Source organism: Neltuma alba, unplaced genomic scaffold (assembly GCF_004799145.2).
Source record: "Neltuma alba isolate B1F8T4 unplaced genomic scaffold, ASM479914v2 tig00004505_pilon, whole genome shotgun sequence".
In the NCBI taxonomy this organism is placed as follows: domain Eukaryota; kingdom Viridiplantae; phylum Streptophyta; class Magnoliopsida; order Fabales; family Fabaceae; genus Neltuma; species Neltuma alba.
In genome coordinates this window covers 17,479-41,074 of record NW_021633737.1, presented here as the reverse complement: position 1 = coordinate 41,074, position 23,596 = coordinate 17,479, and the positions used below count along the sequence as shown (strand labels likewise).

General features: G+C 33.7%; 4 protein-coding genes across 4 annotated transcripts; 2 read left to right on the top strand and 2 right to left on the bottom strand.

The window, feature by feature from the left end:
• Nucleotides 1-921: 921 nt before the first annotated feature.
• LOC114744974 (probable sulfate transporter 3.4) lies at nt 922-6,490 on the top strand. Its single transcript, XM_028933107.1, has 13 exons — nt 922-1,264; nt 1,509-1,557; nt 1,658-1,865; nt 3,487-3,658; nt 4,037-4,102; nt 4,212-4,325; nt 4,414-4,530; nt 4,619-4,745; nt 4,917-5,203; nt 5,311-5,501; nt 5,594-5,679; nt 5,887-5,963; nt 6,065-6,490. Exons 1-13 carry the CDS (start codon nt 938-940, stop codon nt 6,191-6,193), a joined length of 1,950 nt encoding a protein of 649 aa, XP_028788940.1. The 5' UTR covers nt 922-937; the 3' UTR covers nt 6,194-6,490.
• A 1,865-nt stretch (nt 6,491-8,355) lies between these two features.
• Nucleotides 8,356-12,020, bottom strand: LOC114744973 (protein SYS1 homolog). Its single transcript, XM_028933106.1, has 4 exons — nt 11,827-12,020; nt 11,203-11,717; nt 9,582-9,808; nt 8,356-8,788 (listed from the first exon to the last, which is right to left on the bottom strand). The coding sequence occupies exons 2-4, from the start codon at nt 11,424-11,426 to the stop codon at nt 8,781-8,783; spliced, it is 459 nt and encodes a 152-aa protein (XP_028788939.1). The 5' UTR covers nt 11,427-11,717; nt 11,827-12,020; the 3' UTR covers nt 8,356-8,780.
• Nucleotides 12,021-16,561: 4,541 nt separating this feature from the next.
• LOC114744975 (MAR-binding filament-like protein 1) lies at nt 16,562-18,380 on the bottom strand. The gene is made up of 4 exons (XM_028933108.1): nt 18,155-18,380; nt 17,716-17,759; nt 17,465-17,614; nt 16,562-17,317 (listed from the first exon to the last, which is right to left on the bottom strand). Exons 1-4 carry the CDS (start codon nt 18,378-18,380, stop codon nt 16,562-16,564), a joined length of 1,176 nt encoding a protein of 391 aa, XP_028788941.1.
• A 1,602-nt stretch (nt 18,381-19,982) lies between these two features.
• On the top strand, nt 19,983-22,042 carry LOC114744980 (trihelix transcription factor ASIL1). Its single transcript, XM_028933116.1, has one exon. The coding sequence runs from the start codon at nt 20,634-20,636 to the stop codon at nt 21,876-21,878; it is 1,245 nt and encodes a 414-aa protein (XP_028788949.1). The 5' UTR covers nt 19,983-20,633; the 3' UTR covers nt 21,879-22,042.
• The last annotated feature ends 1,554 nt before the right edge of the window (nt 22,043-23,596 follow it).

Genomic DNA, 23,596 nt, shown 5'->3' with positions numbered 1-23,596 from the left:
CATTTTTTAAAATGGGTTTTTCCAATTGAACCAATTTTTATTGGCTAAACAGATTTGTTTTGGTATCCAACTATGTGATTTTCAATGTTATTAATTAGTCTAAATTCAAGCTTTATAGGTCTAAATAGGAAGTAACTCTTCTAGTGTAATTTTCTAATTCACAAAATTCATACCCCTAAACTTTTTTAGGAGCATTAAGTTTTTTCTACTCAATCTAACAACTAGTGGTGGTGATAAATAAATTGTTTCTTTATGTAACTTAAATGACTAAATTTAAAAAACTTATAATTATATTTATACTTAATTAGATGAATGAAATTCCTGTAAAATAGAGAACTAATGATTTTTTTCATCTAAAAAGAAAATGGAACTAATGATTTAATAAATCTAATCAACATGTAATATTATAGACGTAGTTGATAAATTTTTATAAAAAATCATTTTATTAATAAATTATCAATAGAATAACTTATTTGTCAAATTTAATAACTACTCTCTCTCCGAAATATATAACAAATAACTATAAATTAAGAAGTTATTCAAAGTTGATTAAAAATAATAAATATTTAAACATATTTATTTTTAGAAAATACTCTTATTTCTAGGAAGATGGTGAGAGAACAAGTAGAAAAACAAGTATAATTAATATAGTATTATAGTAGGTAATCAATAAGGACAAAAAATTTTAAAAAAATTGATTAAATTAAATTTTAAAACATTTTTAAAATACATTTTATAAATTGACTAAATTCAAGTAAATGAATGACTCATAAACATAATAATTTGACTAAACTGCCCCTACATGCCATTAACGACAACTACCTGTAACCTCCCACAAGAAAGTTACCTGTCATCTTCTTCCTTCTCTATAAATCCCGAGTTCTCTCCTTTCTTTGTTCTTCAGAATCAGACTTTGTTTCTATTTTTGCAAAACGAAATGGGGTTGAACTCCAACACCAGAGTCGATCATTTTGATTGCCATGAAACCACTATCAAAATCCAAAACCACATGCCCCTGCAAATTCACTCTGTTCGCTTGCCTCCCCACCAAACCACACTTCAAAAACTAAAGCATAGGATCTCTGAGATATTCTTCCCAGATGATCCTTTGTTCAGATTCAAGAATCAAACTTGGCTCAGAAAATTGCTTCTGGGTATTCAATTTCTCTTCCCCATCTTTCAATGGGCGCCTAAGTATAATCTCAGATTTCTCCGTTCTGATATCGTCTCTGGCCTCACCATTGCCAGTTTAGCCATTCCTCAGGTCCCAAAAAGATTCCTCATTCTCTCTCTATCTTATGAATCTCTTTCTAAATCCAGAATTCTCGTTCATTGTTCATTGTTCATTGTTCATTTTGATCATTCATCGTGGTTTAGTACCCTGACATGTCTCATACTTGTGTAGCTTCCCCTCTTTTAACATACAGTGCTCTGTTTCATCAAAGCTTACTCTGTTTAAAAACTAAACCAGATTGAAAAATTTCTTGACCTTGTTTTGGTTTCTGTAGGGAATCAGTTATGCGAAGCTTGCGAATTTGCCACCCATAATTGGACTATGTTAGTATCCTCTGTTTTTCCAGACAGCATTTGAGTTAGAGATTGTGTTAATATGGTGAATCTGGTTTCTGAAGTTATGTTTATGAACATGATCATGCAGATTCCAGCTTCGTTCCTCCATTAATATATTCTTTGCTTGGGAGCTCAAGACATGTGGGTGTTGGCCCTGTTTCAATTGCTTCTTTGGTTATGGGATCAATGTTAAGCGAATCAGTTTCTTTTGTTCATTTTCCAACTCTCTATCTCAAATTAGCCCTTACTTCCACTTTCTTTGCTGGTGTATTCCAAGCTTCTCTGGGTATATTAAGGTATTAAATCTTTGCTTTCTCTGTTTTTTTTTCCTTTTTTTTTTTTCTGTTCATATTTGCAGAAATTATCGTATCTTTCCTGAACCATAAATCCTTCGTTATCAGGCTCCCCCTAAAAAAAGGAGAAAATGACGGGAACTTAGCGGTATAAGATATCTAATGACATAATGGATAGTGTAAAATGCTTCTTCTATCTCAATAACTATTTTTATATGGATAATTTTTTACCTCTCACTTCTGTGCCCATAGTGAAATCTTAATAGTCATCAAACTATTTCTTTTTTCTTTTTCATTTTTTTAATTAATACCTTCATAAGTCATGACTTTTAAAATTACTTGGAACACATGCAAGAATGTGTAAATTGAGTTAGGTGTTATAAAAGCATAACTATTGAAACCTCAACTCTTAGAGGACAACCAACTAATGTACACTTAACTTTTAGTTTTTTTTTTAATAAGATCTAAATTATGAAACTGTATTCGGTGAAAAAAATTGTGTGGTTTAAAAAAATTTGTTAACATTAATTAAAAGAATAGATATGTAAAAATGCATTTTTTTTAAAAATGTACCCTTATTCAAAAGAGGGTAGGCATAAGAGAGAAATAGTAAAAAAAATCACAAAAGAATATTATAATTAATTAGAGGTAAAATTAATTCAAAAAATATTAATATTTAGATAACCTCAAACTGAATTTAATAAAAACGAATTGACTAATTCAAAAACCTGAATTTTGTAAAAAAAAAAAAATAGCAGAGGAAAAATGTATAGTTTAAACAAAACCAAATTCTTATATGGTGTAGGGTTTATGGTTCAGACAAAGCTAAGTTATACCTAATTTTCAACCATATGCCAATAGCTCTTTTGATATCTAAAACTTGATAAGAAACCTTGTAAACCTTTAAATTTATATAAATAATCTCATCGTTCATTAATTTATATGTTGTTTTACCCATAGTATAATATTATATAATAGGAGAGATATTTTCAAGCGGTTTGGAATGAGCACCCAACCCTCATGTCCTTTGGACTGTCTAAATCTGATATAGGAAGTCTAGATTTAATATTTTTAACTAATTATTTTGAAAAATAAAAATTATTTTAAAAAAAAAAATGATATTTAAGATGATATTTTTGTTTTAGATTTTATACCCATTAAAATAATTATTTCAAAAAAAAAAAGAACAAAATATTAAATTTGAATCATCCAAATAGGGTGAGTTTTAGGCTTCATTTTAAAGATAATCACGCAAACTGGTTCGATTTATTTGCATAAAAGTTAAGGAGTTATTTATTGTTTACACCTAACTCAAAGTGAGGGTTTAGTTGCCAAAACAAACAAACAAACTTTAGAGGATTTTCTGTCATGTTTCATAGGTCAATGGGGTTATCTGATTTGAAAAAGTTATGGGGGTTATATATAATTATGCTAATATGAAATGTTCCATAAAATAGCAAGTGTTAATTGTTACACCTTTAAAAACTAATTGAGGTAAGTAATATTCACTTAAATGGTCGGTAGGTAACAAATAAAATGTTCAAAATGTTGAATTCTCTAAACATAATTCAGTTATTATTATAGACAGTGATGACTTGAAACTTGTGTTCTGATAACTATGCAGATTAGGATTTATAATTGATTTCCTCTCAAAACCGACGCTGGTTGGTTTCATGGCGGGTGCAGCCATCATTGTGTCACTTCAACAGCTTAAAGGGATGCTTGGAATTGTGAATTTCACAAACAAGATGCAAATAGTTCCTGTTTTGACCTCTGTATTTAAACAAAGAAGCGAGGTATATCTAAAACTTCACTTTTCAATCAAATTATGAAACATGCTTCTGATCTTAATAACCTTTAATGGCAACAAAAGGTATATAGAGAGATGAACCAAAACCTAGATAGACTGAACTTTTTAAGAGTAAAGTTAACTTTAAGAAATCATGATTATGCTCTGGAACTGTGAGCCGAAAGTAACGTAAATCTTGTTTTACTTTAGAATTATGTTGGAGAATCTAATTCGGGTTTTTTTCTCTCCAGGAGAATCAAGTGACCTTTTTATTTCCATTTTCAGATTCTATAAGTTTTTCAATAAAGTGCATAAAAGAGTTATATTTTAATACTATGCTAATTTACAAAGATTGTTCATTAAAGTATATGAGCATCTTGTTCAGTGGTCATGGCAAACCGTTACCCTGGGAGTCGGCTTCCTGGCCTTTCTGTTGATAACGAGACACATTGTAAGTCTCTACAATATATATATATATATATATATATATATTATAGTGTTATTTACTTTTTTATTAGTATTTAGCTTGTCAAAGTTTGAAATTCTGAAAATTGAAACAGAGCTTGAAGAAACCAAAACTATTCTGGGTTTCAGCAGCTGCCCCCTTGACATCAGTTATTCTATCAACACTTCTGGTGTACTGTCTCAGAAATAAAGCTCATGAAATTGCAATTGTAAGAAAGCCCATTTTCATTAGGATTTTTAACACTAAAAAGGACATGAAATTCTAATATTTTCCTTCGTTTTCTTTTCTTATGACAGATTGGCCACTTGCCAGAGGGCGTTAATCCACCATCATCAAACATGTTATACTTCAATGGTCAATATTTAGCACTCACTATCAAAACTGGGATTGTTACCGGAATATTGTCTCTCACTGTAATGTCTTATACCCGGAAACTTTTTCATGTCCTAGAAAAAGTTTCTGATAAACACACAGACTAGAACATATAATCTTTTGTTTCAGGAAGGAATAGCAGTGGGAAGGACATTTGCTACACTTTTCAACTACCAAGTGGATGGAAACAAAGAAATGATGGCCATTGGAATCATGAACATAGTCGGTTGTTGTACTTCATGTTATGTCACAACAGGTAACGATTTTGATTCTACTTGTATATATGACCAGTTGAATCTTAATGATTATTTGGTTTCACGTTGGAAACCATCAAACCTAAAACCAAACATGCTTTTTAGTTATATCTTGAAATCATCAGCAATGTTTGAGAAAATCTCACTTTCTGGTGTGAATAATAAACTTGCAGGATCTTTCTCACGATCGGCTGTTAATGTCAATGCTGGAGCAAAGACAACAGTTTCAAACATAATCATGGCTTCAGCTGTTCTAGTGACTCTTCTATTTCTCATGCCACTGTTTCGTTACACACCAAACGTTGTCTTAGCAGCCATTATAATCTCCGCTGTAATTGGACTAATAGATTTCCAAGCTGCATATAAATTGTGGAAGGTTGACAAGATTGACTTCTTAGCTTGTTTATGTTCCTTCTTTGGTGTGGTGTTCATCTCAGTACCTCTCGGCCTTGGCATAGCAGTAAGTTTTCTATATCCATTTAGATTAACTAAACTGTCAGAAATGGAAACATGTATTGATACGTTTTGTGAATGATAAATGTTCATTGGCTTGTTCAATTTGTGCAGGTGGGAATATCTATCTTCAAGATCCTACTCCATGTAACTCGACCAAACACTTTGGTTTTGGGAAATATTCCAGGAACACAGATATATCATAACCTAAACCAATACAAAGAAGCTTCAAGGATTCCTTCATTTCTCATTCTTGCTGTTGAATCACCCATTTACTTTGCTAATTCAACTTATCTGCAAGAAAGGTAAGGGAAGACTATTTGTAGAACTTCAGGTTCAATACATTGGGGATATACTTCTCTTTAGTAATTCTGGTGAAGAACTTGTCCTGTTTCAGAACACTGAGATGGGTACGAGAAGAGGAAGAGCGTGTGAAAGCAAACAAAGAAAGTACATTGACCTGCTTAATTTTAGACATGACAGGTATATTTTATGGACCAAAATTGTTACGCCTTTGTATCAAACTGACTTACCTAAAGTGGAAGATAGAGAAGAGAAGAGATAGATATATAATAATGAATATTATTTGTGTCTATTTCTCTCTACACTTCTCCCATAAAGGGATCCATGTTGAGACGTCATTTGTTTAAGGTTCCACGGTTATTCGGACTAACCATATTATTTTATCAGCTGTTACAGCCATAGACACAAGTGGGCTCGACGCACTTTGTGAACTTAGAAGGATACTGGAAAAAAGATCAATTCAGGTATAGTTAATATAGCAGATCTTTGAGGTCGAAAGAATATAAAAATAACCAAATTTCCAAAAATAAGCAAGTTTCCTCAATGGTTAGAATATGTTATGCAGCTTGTGTTGGTAAATCCGGTTGGAACTGTGATGGAGAAGCTACATCAGTCAAAAGTTTTGGAGTCTTTTGACGAGAAAGGACTGTATCTCACTGTAGCAGAAGCTGTGGCTGCCATTTCAATTCCTTGAGAAGCTCAGCCTCTTGTTCCATTGATGGCTTTTAAGGACATAGATTGATAACTAACAACATCTTTAGTCAGTTGGCTCTGCAGAGATTTTGGTCTGTGACAGAATCCCAAAGTTTATGGGTTTGCGCTTCGTTACAGCAGAGACAGTGAGAGGCCTAGTCTTGATTCAGGAGTGATTCTTCTTTGTGGGTCAAAAGAAAAGAGCGTCCAACGGCCAACTGAGATATTTGTAGGGCTTCATTCCCATGTAAATTTTGAAAGAAATGGATGCATGGCAGTCTTTGTTTTAAAAGGAAAATAGAAGTTATGGTTACAGGAAGAACGAAACACAAAAAAAAAAAACTAAGTCCAAATCACTCAAATCCTTACAACGCTAAGGGGGATAGTAAAAGGAACCAACGGAACGTTTTCCATTTAACTTACTGTATCAATGAGCACAATCGTTAGCCTCCCAACAGGTTTGATCAATTTTGGCGTTTCAATCCAATACAAAATTTCCTAATTTCTTTAGTTATGTTCTCTAGAGATAAGCCAACTGCTTTATACCACTGAGTGCCTTAGCAGCCACAAGCAGCTATTACATTTTTGACCCATCATTCCAAAATTCCAACATATCCTGAGTCCTTCCACAATACTCACTTCATTAAATACTTATTACGTTTCTAAACCCACCAGACCACCACTCTAACATATCTTAAATTCCTGATGCCTTCCAAAGCACTTCTGATTTCAAAGATCTAATGAAGGAGATTACTTTGACGTTAAATATAAGATCTTAGTTTACTTTACAATTTTTTATCCCAACTATACATATTAATTGCACATATTAAAAGGGATATTTTTTATTAAAAAAATTAACATAACACATTTTTTTATAAATAATTAACTTTACTAATTTTCTTAATATTTATAAAATAATTATTTAACCCTCGCATTTAAACTAAAGAGTAACAACTACCATTTGGTAAATTAATTCCGACATGATACAATTAGATGTGTCAACCTTCTTCACGAACCCTTTAATGCAATACTCCCAGGAGTTTATCTGGCCATTACAAGAACCTTTTATTGATTGATATTAGGAGAATTACAATCAAGTCTTATAAAAAAAAAAATAATTGCTAAAAAATTACAATAACAACCTGAGTAGCATATAATGACAAGTCTTATAGTAAAAAATAACATCTAAAACTTACTTTGTAATTTTTTTTCCGTGGGACTTGATTATAATTCTCCCATTGATATTTGACCAACCTTAAGAAGGTATGTATGGTAGATTTTTAGCTAGAAGAAAAATATAAGAAAATTTAATAAACCTAACCATACTATATCATTCCATTTAGAATTATTTGATTGCTTCAACAATTATTTACAAATCTGGCCGCAAAATTGAAACTAAATTAGTATAATGAAGTTTATCAAGATGCATCATCTCTTACAATAAATTCTAAGATTTTCATATTGATCTATTATATTCAAAATTGTTACAATTAGGCATTAATCAAGACACCCACCCAAGGACACGTCATTTATCATTTTATTCACCTTTGAAACAGTCACCAGCTCATATTGGATCTCAAGCATATCAATCACTGGAAAAACAACCCTTACTTGAGAAGGGCAGAAATGGGTTTCTAAAAAGAAGTAAAATATTGTTCAGGAAAAACAGGAAGGAAAACCATTTTAGACCGAAAGAAAGAAGAAAATTTCTGACCATGAACACATCAACTTATTTCTCCACTACATATTATTCAGATACATTAATGTGCCTTCAAACAGTAATATTATGCACCTCCATGACTTAAAAACAAAGGCCACGATAGATGGATTATTTGAAGATGGAGGGAGATGAATTTAAAGGCAATGATGTTGTTAATATCCTGAATCCTGACCACACAATGCAAATTTTTATTCCTTAACAGCTAGGACCACAGTTTCAGAATCCTAAGTGACGGCAAAAACCAGCAATTACAAATATGTTTCATGTTGAAAACCACCAAAACGCATCAAACCAAACCATGGACTAAATCATATAAAAGAAAGACCGACCTTTTTTATTTTTTAAAAACCTTTGCCTTTGGTTTTTTGCTTGGGGAGTGGGGGAGTCGCAGGCTATACAATAACAATAACAACAAGCCTTATCCCACTAGGTGGGATCGGCTACATGAATCATACAATGCTATTGTGTTCTGTCAACAACCCAGTCCTTAGATATGTTATTGACCAAGAGATCTCGTTAACATATCATTGTCGCAGACTATCAGTATACAAAATTAACATACGCTTTTAAGATCATAAACAGATCAGAAAACTCACAGAAGAAAAGGAAAATGAGAATAAGGAGGAAAAGAATTACTTCCATTAAAGTTTTTGGTGTTTCTTGAAAAATGGTGTACTAGTCTAGTGGGATTATCTATGCTTTCTAAGAAACCAAGGAAGAATTCGTTGGAGAGGGTAATTCTTCCAGTAGCATGAATAATCATGCAATTCATGGGCTTTATCTGGGAGATCATCCAAATTCAAAGCATAGAATCAGGTGCGGTTATGATCCCCGAACACAACAATTCTTGATTTCAACTCACTGTCAATCAAACATCTGCAACGAACTCAGTTAAGTCAAATCACAGGTAAAGCAATGAAACTGATTTCTTGCCAGTGCATCTATGTGTCCAAATAATCTTGGAGGTTCAAGAGGAAGAAAGAATTGCAGAATAGAACAACAAATTAACCAACATGGTTAGTTCAGTTCGATCAGAGAGAAAGAAAATCAGTTTACTCTGGATAAAAACAAAATTGAAATGAGTTCTAACATTGCAAAAATGTTCAGAAAGTGTAACAATAAGAATTCCAAAGGTAAAAACAAATTAAAAAATGGGGACAGCGGCAGTACAAAAAATGAGTCTACGGTCAGTGTATTCAATACACCAGGTTGACAAACTGATAATATTATTCTTTTTTAATGGCAACCCCACTGATATAATCACATTTGGTTAATGTAAGTACCATTTACCACCAAAACAAGCAGTGTTTTGCCAGGGACTGCCCCACCGAAGTTCAGTTCTAAAATGTTCAAAACGTTATTACCAAACACGCCAAGAGACCCGATCTGAAAAAGCATAATCATTGATCAAGATTGGGTCTCAGATATCTTAGGGCCGTGTAGGGTCAAGAAGTTTTAACCCAACTTAGCGGGGTTTGTTTGGCCAAAACCCTGCTCCAAATCTGACACTGTTACAGCCCAAATATGACATGAAACAAATAAAAGACATTTATAAGACAACATACCATGTGCATAGACAGATCTTCAAATGAAACACATCTCAATTAATCAACCATATAAATCAACAAAACCAGGTCAGCCAAACAGCCTTAAATGACAAGATTCTTACTTGAACGCAATCGTGTTATTGGTATCTCCCGGAGCTCACGTTTAATGCACAGATATTCACCTAACAATGCCATGATAGCAACCCCAGTACCATTCACAATCCACCAAGTGATAGAAGATGGCCAACCTCCATACACAATGCATATAAAAAGATGGATGATATAGAGGGTGGCTGAAAAATCCAAACATTTCTTTGCCCTTTCAATTAAATAAAACATATATACAGACCTGCAAAAATAAGATTGTAGAGTAAGTACAATACAGAACAGCCATAAAAATTCAGGTCTACAAACCAATATAAAAGAGGCATACAAACCCCGTGACACCCCATAACTGCCACAAAGGCCTTTCTTCATCCCTCCTCCAAATACGAACCCAAAAAAAAAAAAATCATAAAACATCATAGAAGCATTGGATCTCCCAAGAAATGGCCAAATATGGCCCAAAATCCAATTATTGTTTATGTTTTCATTTCCTTATAAAGCTGTAATAGTGAGAAATTTTCAGTTAACAAGATATAAGCAAACATAAAGGTCAGCCAGGTCTGACAATCACAATGTTGATATTTAAATTCAACCTATTACAGTATGCAACTCTTAGAAAGATTGACCTACTGCAGGAAAAAATAACTACAGTTCATAGGCTATATTTCAAACAGAAGTGGCAGACATGTAAAATCCTAGTAAAAGATGGATATCCTTCTCATTCATATGTAACAAAGCTCCATGACTTGACATAACAGCCAATAATGTTTTAGAAAGTGGGAAAAAAAACCCGTGGTGTTTAAGTTTTCTTACTGTACACTCACTAAAAAGATGTGGAAGACACCAAGTATCACTGTGAATAAATTACAAAAAAAAAAAAAAAGCTAAAATGAAGATCACCAAATACATGTCATATAACCAAACAGGAGAACCTACACATTTAAAGATAGCTATTTACAATAAATGAGACAATGTAATAGACAAAAGTAGAATAGATTGATACTCTTCCTTTAAGTTTATCATTAGAGGTGGCGTCTTCTTTTTTCCACTATAATATATTCCTATACCATTAACTGAATTTCGAACAAGGCGTAGGAAATATGCTAGTTTTGTAAATAATTAAAAGTAAAAAAGTGTCAGAAAAATATATCAAAGAGTTCATACGGAAATATTACATATTACAGAGGACTGAATATCGTGCATTTTAACCAAAACAGTCTGAAATTGAGCACAGTAGATAGAATTAATTTCAGAATGATAGCAATTATAAGCATGCAGACAAAACAATAAGATAAAGTTAAAAGAGAAGCAATACGAGTAATGCACAAGCTCAAGAAAATCCATATCCACAAAGTTCGATTTCACATCTGTATCATGGGAATTAGGTCACAAGCAGTTCAGATGAGCAGGAGAAGTTAAGAAATTAATGTGAAATGTTCATTATGGAGAATTCATATTTCAATAAATGATATGTCAAGGAGCATAGACACAACATACACTCAAAACTAACTGATTAACTATAACCTATTGACCAAAATATAATATATAATTTGATCAATTATGGCAAATTGATTACATAGTCATGAATTAGGATCACAATAACCTTATTGAGGCAAGAAAGTAAAGAATAATATTTACCCTGCAAAAGAGCTGAGCAGAAATGAGGCAATAACACACCAACCAGTAACCGTAGAGGTGGTGATGGTCACATAATCAAAGAAGTATACGAGGCTTAACCGAGATACGCGAGTCCCGACAAGTATCGACAAGAACAAGCCGAGAGTTATATAATATAAGCATTGAAGACAAACAATTTGAGCAACAATAAGCCAAGGGTCCCAGACCACCGCACCATAGAACATGACGGCAAGTTCTCAGACGCCTGATCTCCGAAACCTGAGGATGAAAATTTCCTATAAGAATAATTGAATCGTAACCACACAACTCATCCCCACAAAACACCTGAAATCTAAACAATTGAAGCTGGAACACTTGTTCTTCAGAAAAGTGATCGATTTTTAGGAACCCAAATTCTCATAAAGCATCATCATGCTTAGTTGCATTCAATCTTCAATTCCATTCATTGGATAGTTCACCATCCAAACCCGAACTCAGAAATATAGACGCTCAGATCCAGATTCCGGAAGCAATAACTGTTTAACAGCGAAACAAGTGCAAGAAAGTCACCAATAATTTCCCGAAGAAGGAAAAACATGAGTGAATCACAGTAAACAAAACAGAAAAATATGAAAAGATTGCTACTTTCTTGCGGAGGTTGATGCGGTAGCGAATTCCTACAAATACTTTAGACAGGCTCCGGCCTCAAAAGAGAAAACTTGCCCAGAACCTGACCAGAGAAAATTTGAATGAATAGCTTGAGATCGAGAAGAAACAGAATATTTGAGATTTGGAAGGGTCTCTCCGGCTAGCGAACTTTTTACGCGAGATTGAATTGACTCGCGAGGACGATTTGCAGAACCAGACCAGAGAAACAGCGAATGTGCTGTTTACTGTTATTACTCGTCGTTTTGAGAAATGTGAAATTTGGATGCGATTGCGGCCTCTATGGTTCCTAATTATTTGAACTTATATCTTTCTTATTCTTTTTTTAATCTAAATTGTTAATATTTGTATTATAAAATTTTTTATTTAAAAATATTTCAAATAAAAAGTAAAAAATTGATTTTTATATATTTATAAAAATAAAAGGATAAATTATAATTAAATTATTTCAAAAGAAACATTTAAATTTCCTACTTAATAAATTATAATTAAATTATTTCAAAAGAAAATTTTAAATTTCCTACTTAGTGTTACTGTGGAATATTTTAAGTCTGCAAATATGCCAAGATCAGTTAAAAAAAATGATAAGAAATTTCAAGCCAAGCCAATCATTTTGATGATTTATCTCATTTAATATTATTTGTGTTTCCTCAACTTGGATCACGTATTTATAACATAATAATTATGCATATGTCATCTCTTGCTTCTAATGTCATCTGTAGTTTAATAATAATTATTTCCATCCCATTTCTTATTTGAAATGCTCACTCTATGATCGGTAGAAATTAATAAACAAAATACTACACCTTCGATTTTTAATATAATAGTCCATTTATAGTGCAATTTCCATTAATAATTAATCAGAGAATTACTCTTAAAAATATAAAATTGCCAGACAAAACACTTCAAATATAAAAGCATCTAAAAATCACTCTATAGAAAATACCACCAAAGATGTGAAAAGAACTATTGAAGTGAAATGAGCAAAACCAACCAATTAAGATCCTTTAACACAAAAACTTGATTGATCTTCAAAAATGAGACAACAAGAACTTATTCCTGTATACAAATCATTTCACAATATCTAATACGACTATGTCTCATCTATACACAAAGTGGTTCTATACATTTTCCAGTGACCTTGCTTTCACTTTACTCTTCATCATTTTCAACAACTTCTGAAGAACTAACCTTCTGATTCTTTAAGCTCAATATCTCACTCTTGGCAGAATCTAGTTCCTCCTCAAGTTTATCTGCCTTGCTCTCCAAAAACTCTCTCTCCTGTCCAAGTTTCTTGATCTGATTCTGTGCATCTTCAAGATTTTTCTGGGTCTGTCTTGATGTCCTTCTTTCAACTATAAGAAGATTTTGAGCACCCTCTTTGTCACCTTGAAGGTTGAGAATAAGAGAGTTGAAATCCTTCAGTTGATCAAAAAGGAACTTTACTTTCTGGTTCATTACATCTAATGATTCGGTGGCCTCCTTCAGATTCAATTCAAGAGATTTTCTAAGCTCTCTTTCTTTTACCAATTGATTCTCCAATAGTTGTACATCATCCTTCAAAGAGGCAACTAACATTTTCTCCACATTCAAATCTTTTGTTGCAGTATTCAACTTGTTTGGGACAACACCCAATTTTTTCTGCATGATAGCATTGTCCTTCAGAGCAGCTTTCAGCTCCTGGGTAAAACATTGGAGCTTGGCCTGTGATATCTGCAGATCTTCCTTTGCAGTATTGAGCTCTTTGGTTAGGGTTTCTACTTTCTGTTGTTTATCATCATCAAGCTTGTTTTTTATCAACTTCGAAACTTGAAAGAGGTCAAATGAAAGCTTAGAGATTCCAGATTCCAGGTTCATCAAGGTATTCTGTTCTCCACAGCTGCTTTGCAGGAAAGATATTTTATCTTCCAGTACCATTTGTTTCCTTTTCATCTAATTTGAACATCAACCAGTAAAATATAAAAATAATATTTCAGAACATAATGAAAACCATAATTCTAAGCAAGAATCATAAGTTTATGATCGACAACAAACGAAGTTTTCAAGAGATTGGAGGGTAAGATTGTGCAGAAGCTCACTGTTTCTATAACTTCATAAGCTGCAGCCCTTTCCTTCCGGTTGAGTGCATAACCAAGAACTAGGCCTAGCAGTAAGGAAATTAATCCAAACGTAGCAACTGGGGAAGGCTGATAGGTATATAATGATGTGGCCACTTGATCAGTTGCTATCTGTTCATACAAGTTATTACTCAGTTTAGAACACTTGAGAAAACCCAATAATAAAAGTATAATAACCCGTAATTATTATGAAATTAACAGCATTTGAAAACCTCAGTGTTTTGATTGTGCACTGCTGTCTTCACCCTGCCTCCTTCTGAGACAAAAATGATTAATTGCAGAAGTCAATGAAGTAATTATATAGACTATTAAAGGATGAGTGCTCGTAATAAAATAGGTTCAAGAAAGCAAATCTTTAATGCATATATATGTAGACATATAAATTCATATCCATTAAACGGATCAGAGTGACGATGCAGAGAGTCACTCACGAAACTAATTCCTGGAATATTTGGCAATAAGTAAGGACAGACATGAAAACAGTAAGAAAGTTCTTCGGTGCATATAATATACTTGAAGTCATATTCATTATAACGCAGCAGAATGATGATACTGACTGCAAGTTCATCACAATGAAGGCTTAGAGTCATTCGCCGAACTAAATTCCTCGAATATTGTAGCAAGAGATAAGAACAGACATGGAAACAGGAAGAAAAATCTTCAGTGCATGCATACAAAATGAAGCTATATTCATTAAACGGATCAGAATTATGATAACGATTGCAAGATACATCACAATGAAGACCTAGAGTCAATCATCAAACTGATTCCGGAATACCGTGGCAAGAAGTAAGAAAACAGACGACATGGAAACGCTGAGAATCTTTGAACTCACTAATGGGTACAAGAGCATTGGGTCCCAATGCCGGTGGAGAAGGAAAGCTCTGGCTTGAGTTTTCTTGGCGGGAAAATGCTGCCGTGGGAACTCTGATTCCTCTGAACTTGCTCTCAGTCTGAGCATAGCTTGTGCAAGAGCGAGGTCGACCAGAAGAAGAAGAAGAAGAAGAAGGGAAGGGGAAGTAGAAGCGGGAGAATTGAAAACGCAAGAAGCACGAGGTTGCCATTGGAGGTGATTTTCTGGGAATGTACGTGATATCAAACAGAATGCTTTCTTTCTTCTGTTGCTACACACACACATACATACATATATATATATATATATATATGATCGTTCGTTAAGTTCCGCCCCTTCCATGTTGAAATACTTTGGTGGTAACGGAATGTAACCGAATTCTTTTCCATTTTTGTGCAAGTTGTTGCCAAGTGAACACATAAGGAAGAGAATAATGTAAATCTTTTTCCCTTTTTTGGCCTACAAGAGAGTATTGTGATTGTGTGACATAAATATCATACATAATTACATTTTTCTTGTTTTGCTTATAGATGCATTATTAGAACGAGTATAAGCTTTAGTAAGAGAAATTAATGACTCAATAATGAGTTTTTTTTTTTTCCCGTTGGCACGTACATTTGTCCTGATTTACTTACGTTTGGAAAATGATTTACATTTTTAAAACATTTAATTAATGTTAATTATATTTTTAATCTACATCATTTGCTTATTTATATGTTACTTCTCCGATCCTTAATATAACACTTATTTAACTAATTTATTTAGATTAAAAAAGTTAGGTAAGTTAGTTAATTATAAAAAATATGTCATGTTTCTCCTAAAACACCATAATCATCTTTTTTTAATACCCTCCCTCCTTCACTTACTTGATTATGGTTGAAGAAATATTCACAGGGGTGATTTCAAAAAAATTAATAAAAATAAAAAATAGGTCTTATATTTTGGACCAAAATTAACTTAACGATTATGTCTTATATTAAGAACAAAAAGAATGTAACATAAATAGAGGACTACATGATTGGACCACAAGCACCCATGGAGGCCTGATAACACATCTAAGAAAATGCTGTAATAGAAGTTGTAAATGCACTCGGCTCACGCTAGCATCCATCATCTTTCACGCCGGGTTTACTCTGCAATTTCTTTCCCTGCTCTCCCAACTCACATCCTCGTCTTTTTCATCCTGAATTTTATTCCTTTCTGGTCTAAAAATTACAAAATTTTCCCTATCGGGGGGAAGCTGCGTTCTCTTCAAAAAGCTTGGAAATTTGGATTCTTTCATATCTGGGAAATAGCAAGCTGCGTTGTTTCTGGTAAAAGTAATGTGTCTTTGTTTTGGGCTCTGTTGATTTCGGGTTTTCTCTTGATTGGAGCTATAGTTCTTGCCTTTCTTTCCGGGAAAAATATTCCTTTAGAAAGAAACAAAAGTTGGTGACTTTTCTTGGGAAAAAATATCACTTTTCTTTGCATGATAAGTAGTTGGAATATTGGTTGAAAGTTGATATTTGGTGATGATCTGGTTGTCCTGTAATCTTCTATAATCTCTACTCTTACAAAAAAAAAAAAAAAACTGGAGGAATCGAATCGAATTGAAACAATAAAGAAAAGTACAAAAAGAAGACAACAAGAACTGTTCTGTAACTTCTGTTCTTACCAACTACTGTATACAACTCATTTCACAGTATCTATCTCTCAATTGTGCACAACGTAGGTCTATGCATTGTTCAGTGACCTTGCTTTCACTTTACTCTTCAACATTTCCAACAACTTTCTGACTCTTCAAGCTCAATATCGCACCCTTGGCAGAATCTAGTTCCTTCCCAAGTTTATTTGCCTTGCTCTCTAAATCCTCTCTCTCCTGCCCAAGCTTCATGATCTGATTCTGTGCATCTTCAAGATTTTTCTGGGTCTGTGTTAATGTTCTTCTTTCATCAGCAAGAAGCTTATGAAGACCCTCTTTTTCACCTGCAAGGCTGAGAATACGAGAGTTGAAACCCTTTAGTTGATTAAAAAGGAAATTTGCTTTCACCTTCATTAAACGTACTAATTCGGTAGCCTCCTCCAGCTTCAATTCAAGAGATTTTCTAAGCTCTCTTTCTTTTACCGCTTGATTCTCCAGTAGTTGGACATGATCCTTCAAAGAAGCAACTAACTTTTTCTCCGCATTCAAATCTTTAACGGCAGTATCCAACTCTTTCTGGGCAAGACCTAATTTTCTCTGCATGATAACTTTGTTCTTCAGAGCATCTCTCAGTTCATCGGACACACTTTGGAGCTTGGCCTCTGATTTCTGCAGATCTTCTTCCTTTGCAGTCCTGAGCTCTCTGGTTTCTAGTTGTTCATCATCGTCAAGCCTGCTTTTCAGCAACTTTGAAACTTTTGAGAGTTTATCTGAAAGCTTAAAGATACCAGATTCCATGCTCATCAAGGCATTCTGTTCTCCATGGGTGCTTTGCAGGAGAGAAATTTGATCTTCCAGTTCCTTTAGTTCCCTTCTCATCTAATTTGAACATCAACCAGTAAAATATGTGTAATATCTCAGAACATAATAAATAACAATTAAATTCTAAGCATGAATAATAAGTTTCTGATCAACAGCAAATTAAGTTTTCAAGAGATTTGAGAGTAAGATTGTGCAGAAGCTTACTGTTTCTATAACTGCATAGGCGGCGGTCCTTTCTTTCTGATTAACTGCATAACCAAGAATTAGGCCTAGCATTAAGGAAATTAATCCAAATCTAGCACTTAGGGAAGACTGAAAGGTATATGATGGTCTGCCCACTTGATCAGTTGCTATCTGGTCATACAAGTTATTACTCAGTTTAGGACACTTGAAAAATCCAAATGATATAAGAATAATAACTTGTAATTATTATGAAGTTAGCATCATTTCAGAACCTCATTGTTTTGGTTGCGCACTGCTGTCTTCACCTGGCTTTCTTCTGAAATGGAAATGATTAATTGCAGAAGTCAACGAAATAATCATATAAATTACTAAAAGATGAATGCTCGTAAACAAACTAGGTTCAAGAAAGGAAATCTTCAGTGCGCGCGCGCGCACACACACATATATACATATTACACACGCACTCACACAAAGTTATATTCATTGAACGGATTAGAATGATGATTCTGAGAGTCATTCACCAAACAAATTCCTGGAATATCATGGCAAGAACTAAGAACAGAAGTGGAAGCAGTGAGAAAAATCTTCAGTGCATATATAGTTACAATCATTAAACGGATCAGAATGATGATACTGATTGCAAGATTCATCAAACATTGTGGCGAGAAGTAAGAACAGACGAGATGGAAACAACAAGAATCTTGAACTCACTCATGGGTACAAGAGCATTGGGTCGCAATCCCAGAGGGGGAAGAAAGCTCTGGCTTGAGGTTTCTTGGCGGGAACATGCTGCCCCGGGAAGTCTGATTCCTCTGAACTGGCTCTCAGTCTGAGCATGGCTTGTGCAAGAACGAGATCGACAAGAAGAAGAAGAAGAAGAAGGTAAGGAGAAGAAGTAGTGGGAGAGTTGAAAACGCAAGAAGCACGAGGTTGCCATTGGAGGTGATTTTCTGGTAATGTATGATATCAAACAGGATGCTTTCTTTCTTCTGCTCTCTCTCTCTCTCGCTATATATATATATATATATATATATATGATCGTTAGTTAAGTTCCGCCCCTTCCATGTTGAAATGCTCTGGGTGTAACGGAATGTAACCGAATTCTTTTCCGTTTATGGGCAAGAAGTTGGTAAGTGAAGAGATATGAAGTGTGCGTTTGGGGTGGGAGGAGAATAATGTATTGTGTGACATAAATATCATACATAACTATATTTTCTTTTTCTTTTATATACACAACATAACTATATTTTTTTGTGTGGCTTATGCATATATGAGTGGAAAGAATATGAGCAGTTGGTTTTTAGTGCATGAAATATTTAAATAATTTGAGTATATTAAAAAATCTAAATAAATGATTTAATTTTAATAAATGTAATATGATTTTTCTAAAATATTCTTATGTAGCATTAGCTTATATATTAATTTATATTTAAAATTTAGATAAGTTATTTTGAAAGAAAAAGATAAATATGAGAGATAAAATAAATTAATGGCTTATATGTTAGATTAAATACAAATTTACTAACTGATTCTTATATTTAGAACAAGATGAATATATTATTTAGGTTTTTAAGGAGAAACTAACCACTTAATAATGAATTTGTTCTTTTTTATTTTTGCTGGCACAGAAATTTGTTCTGATTTATTTACTTTACATGGTAATATTGTATTATTGTTAATTGAAAAATTATATATCCGTTAATTTTTTTTAATAAAATTATATCACTTGATTGTTAAGTGATAATATGTGACTTTTTAAAATCAAAACAGTAACTGAACTTTGTATTATACTTAGTTCATTTGATTTTTTAATATATTTTTATGAAATTTCTAAAGTAAGCCGTTGCTTATTTTTGCTTACCAACTGGCTAAACTTTCTCATTATATTTTCTTTAAAAAAAATTTATGATATATATTGATATTGATTTTTACACAACAATGATCAACTACCAACTTACCCTAAGAAGGCGGTGGATAATGATCTGATGATAAGCACTAATATTTTACTGATGTATTTATTTAACATTCTTTTCGTTTGAATTATTTAGTCTCTATTAAAAATAACTTAATAAATTTCAGTTTATGTCATATTGTAATTTTATTTAATTAAAAAATTTTCATAAACAAAACTTCAAGTCTTAAGCAAATTACTCCCTTCTAATTCTTTTTATAAGAGAATTGTTTGGGGTTTGGGATCATTTATTCCTAAGATATTTATGATCAATTTTCATATTTTCTCATTAATTATTATGCTAATATTAGTTGTTCGGACTCCATTAATTATTCATGTGGGCTTGAACCATTAATTCATGAGAGAGATAGATTTATTCGTGGAAAATGATTTTCATTTTTAAAATATTTATTTTATTTAATTATATTTTTTATTTGTATGTATTACACGGAGGAACTATGTGATTGGACCACAGGCCCTCATGGAGGCCTAATAACAACATAAGCCCAAATCAGATATAAGGAATCTACAAACATATGTCCAGCTCCGAGCAACAGGACAATTTGAGAGAAATATGAAAATGTCGTGATTGAGGTTGCGAATGCACCCAGCTCACGTTAGCATCAATCGTCTTTGTCGCCGGGTTTACTCTGCAACTTCTTTCCCTACTTTCCCAATTCACATCCTCTCCTTTTTCATCCTGAGTTTTATTCCTTTGTGTTCCAAAAATTAAAGAATTTGCCTATCTGGGGAGCTCCGTTCTCTTGAAAAAGTTTGGAAATTTGGATTCTTTCATATCTGGGAGCTGTCAAGCTGCGTCGTTTCAGGTAAAAGTGATGTGTCTTTGATTTGGGGTTTTCCCTTGATTGGAGCTGTATTTATTGCCTTTGTTTCTGAGAAAAATATGTCCTTGGAAAGAAACAAAACTTGGCGATTTTACTTGGGAAAAAAAGATCTTCCCTTTGCGTGATAATTAGTTGGAATATTGGTTGAGAGTTGATATTTGGTGATGATCTGGTTGTCCTGTAATATTTTATAACCTCTACCCTACGAAAAACTAGAAAGAGATCTTGGGGGCTGATTCAGGAACGTGAATCATTGAGTGGGATATTGGAGTTAATGATCTTGCTGTCTTGAAGGCTTGTTGTTTGAAGCTAGGAGCTACTTCCTTTACTGTCTCTCTGGAGAAAAATATTAGTTCTGTGGCTTCACTTCCTTGCAATTGTATTTTATTCCGAAATGGATGACACTGAGGATGATGCAAAGTATGCTCCTGACCCATACGATGTAAGTCATCACCAAGGTTATGGTTATTTGAATAGTCAGAAACTTCCAGTTGGGAGTTCTCAACATTCTGAGCCAGTTAGAAGTGAGTATGCTGAAGATGATAATGATTATGAGGAAGAAGACAACGGAGAACATATAGAACTGGAGGATGATGATGATGAGGAGGAGGAGGAGGATGATGAGGTTGATCAAGGTAACAGCATTGAAGTTCCCCAGAAAGGAGGTGATGACAATGGTGATGACGAAGAAGATGATGAGAATGGGGATGGGGATGATAGTGATAATGACTTTGCTGCTGGTGCTGATGATGATGATGATGATGATAAGCAGAAAAGTTACACCATAAGGATTGAAGATGATTTAGAATCTCACCCAAAAAAGAGAAAGCTGAAGAGTTTGATTTCAACTTATGAATTTGCACCCCGTGTTCCTGCACCAGCAGTTGCAGCCCCTTCAGCTCCTAAACCGTCCTTTGGTGGCAGAAATTCCCTTACTGACTGGACTGAGCACGAGACATTTGTTCTTCTTAATGCTTGGGGTGACCGGTTTATTCAACGTGGAAAAAAGAGTCTCCGGTCTGAGGAATGGCAAGAAGTAGCAGAAAGGGTAAAAGAAGTTTCAAAAATTGAAAGGACAGATACTCAGTGTAGGAATAGACTTGACACATTAAAGAAAAAGTACAAAAAGGAGAAGGCCAAATTAGCAGAAATGGGTGGTGGAACTAGTAAATGGGTTTATTTTAGTACAATGGATAAACTGTTGTCTTCTCCTCAACCACAAGCTGGTCTATCTTGTGGTTTGGACTCAGGAGATTACGTCTTCTCAAACCCTCGAGTTTATTTGAACCGTGCAAATGTGTGTGATGAAATGAGGGATAGTCCAGGGAATTCAGAGTCTACTGGCGAAGAAGATTCAGTTGGACTTCAGCCAAAGAAAAGAAGTTCTAGAAGGAACAATGATGAGACTTCTTCCTTCAAATTACTTGCTGATTCCATTCAGAAATTCAGTGAGATATATGAGAAGATTGAAAATAACAAAAGGCAACAGATGGTGGAACTAGAAAAGATGAGGATGGAATTCCAAAAGGAATTGGAGATGCAGAAGAGGCAAATTTTCGAGAAAGTGCAGAACGAGATTGCGAAACTGCAGCAGAGAGATGAGGAGGAGAATGATGAATCTGCTGAGAACGGTATGTAATGTGATGTTTATACATTGTAGTTCTGTTTGTTATGTTGCATTGTATGTAGAGGGCTAGCTGTTGTACTTGGTATCATATTCAGGGTGTTTTGCCCCCTTCAAATTTATGATAAGGCAAGACTTTTGCCATGAATGTTACATGTCACTGGAAAGAATACCGAAAAGTGAATAGTTAATACTGTATTTTTATTACCATATTTAGGTTCATTTATAGCCTCGCCTTTTGCTTATTTCATAAGTAATTGCCTGTTGTTGGCTTATCATGGGAAGGTTATTTTGACATTTCAATCTTATTTGTACAATATAGATGCTTCTTTTGCAATTATTCTGCTTTCCACTGCCTTTTACTGGAGTTTCCATTCCTTGTGAAACTGTCCATAACTCTCTGGATTAAATGAAAAGTTGTCAGCTTCTGTTGAGTCGAATGTCATTGCCACAAGAAGAGACATTGGTAAAAGAAACAGGCTTTTAGATCCCTACTTCTTAGAAGAAGAAATGATCTTTGAAGACGTAGCTGATGAAATTGAATGCTAAGGTGGATCTGTTTGGTTCATAGAAAGTTTAGGGATAGAATAGAAATGGAATTTTTTTGCTTTGATACAACAGATATGGAATATTTATTACTATGAATGTGTCTTGGTATGATGCTAAGAATATGGGAAAGAATTTTTTCTTCAGTATTTTATTTAATGAAAATAAAAATAATGTACCAAAATGCCCTCAGAATAGGAAGAGTGAGAGAGAAAGAGTGGAGAGGGTATAGTTGTGTAGATGAGAGGAATGGGATTGAATATTGAAAGTATCCTCATTCCATCAAATCTAATAATGAGTCTCTCCTTGAGAAAGATGATTCATGACAAAAGAGACAAACCAAAAGGACTAGATGTGGGAATGAAATCTTAATTACTACGAATTAGGTATGGAGGAATTGAACCAAACGGTTCTTTAAGTACCAGTGCTATGCAAATAATTCTGTACTTTTTATTCAACTTCACCAATTCAAAGATTTTCAACTTTAGAGGATCTGAATATGCTCTTTAGTCTCATCATGTGATATGGTTCTATATCTTGTTTTAATCAAAGTAGACTCCTTCACAGGTTTAAAGGACATTTAATTCAGTCAAGTAGCCTTTTCAGATTGTTGAAAGGGTAACCCCCAAGGTAAGCTATGACTCAGTTTGATATATATGATAAGAAAAAAGAATGAAAAAAAAAAATCATACGGAATGTTCTTTGGGGAAAATCAAAAGATTGGTCGGAAATTATCAGTGAATGCCTGCCATAGCATATTTATTGATTTTCAAATGTTCATTCATGGTTTAACTTCTGACTTTCTTTCATGGCTCAGATTTCCTAAAGAAAGGCTTTCGACAGAGCAAAATGGGAAGTTTTCAATTTAATGATCTGTTTTGTCCGTAAGATGAGATGAAATGAGGCAGAGCACAAAAAGAAAAAAATAATTTTATGGATAAGAAGTATAATGTTTCCTCAAAGGAAAACTAATGACAACAACAACGAATGCTCTTAAATAATAATAACAACAACATAAATATGATGAGTACTATAACTGGATATTTTACTCGTGCCATGCTAATCTGCTGCATCTCAAAGCTATTTCTACTTTCTTTCTTCCTTTTACAAGTGAAAGCACGTCAGGCACCAACAAGAGCTTTTACCAGAATAATAACGCATTTTTTAATGTAAATTTAAACCATTCT

What these genes read in the sequence shown, in the direction of transcription:
- LOC114744974 (XM_028933107.1), top strand. Translation starts at nt 938, where the DNA reads ATGGGGTTGAACTCCAACACCAGAGTCGATCATTTTGATTGCCATGAA. An exon ending in GCCACCCATAATTGGACTAT is followed by an intron (nt 1,558 to 1,657) that starts GTTAGTATCCTC and finishes ATGATCATGCAG; the next exon opens with ATTCCAGCTTCGTTCCTCCA. An exon ending in TATTTAAACAAAGAAGCGAG is followed by an intron (nt 3,659 to 4,036) that starts GTATATCTAAAA and finishes CATCTTGTTCAG; the next exon opens with TGGTCATGGCAAACCGTTAC.
- LOC114744973 (XM_028933106.1), bottom strand. Translation starts at nt 11,426, where the DNA reads ATGTTCTATGGTGCGGTGGTCTGGGACCCTTGGCTTATTGTTGCTCAA. An exon ending in CTGCTCAGCTCTTTTGCAGG is followed by an intron (nt 9,809 to 11,202) that starts GTAAATATTATT and finishes TTATTTTTGCAG; the next exon opens with GTCTGTATATATGTTTTATT.
- LOC114744975 (XM_028933108.1), bottom strand. Translation starts at nt 18,380, where the DNA reads ATGGCAACCTCGTGCTTCTTGCGTTTTCAACTCTCCCACTACTTCTTC. An exon ending in TGCGCAACCAAAACAATGAG is followed by an intron (nt 17,615 to 17,715) that starts GTTCTGAAATGA and finishes TTGTATGACCAG; the next exon opens with ATAGCAACTGATCAAGTGGG. An exon ending in CCTATGCAGTTATAGAAACA is followed by an intron (nt 17,318 to 17,464) that starts GTAAGCTTCTGC and finishes TGTTCAAATTAG; the next exon opens with ATGAGAAGGGAACTAAAGGA.
- LOC114744980 (XM_028933116.1), top strand. Translation starts at nt 20,634, where the DNA reads ATGGATGACACTGAGGATGATGCAAAGTATGCTCCTGACCCATACGAT.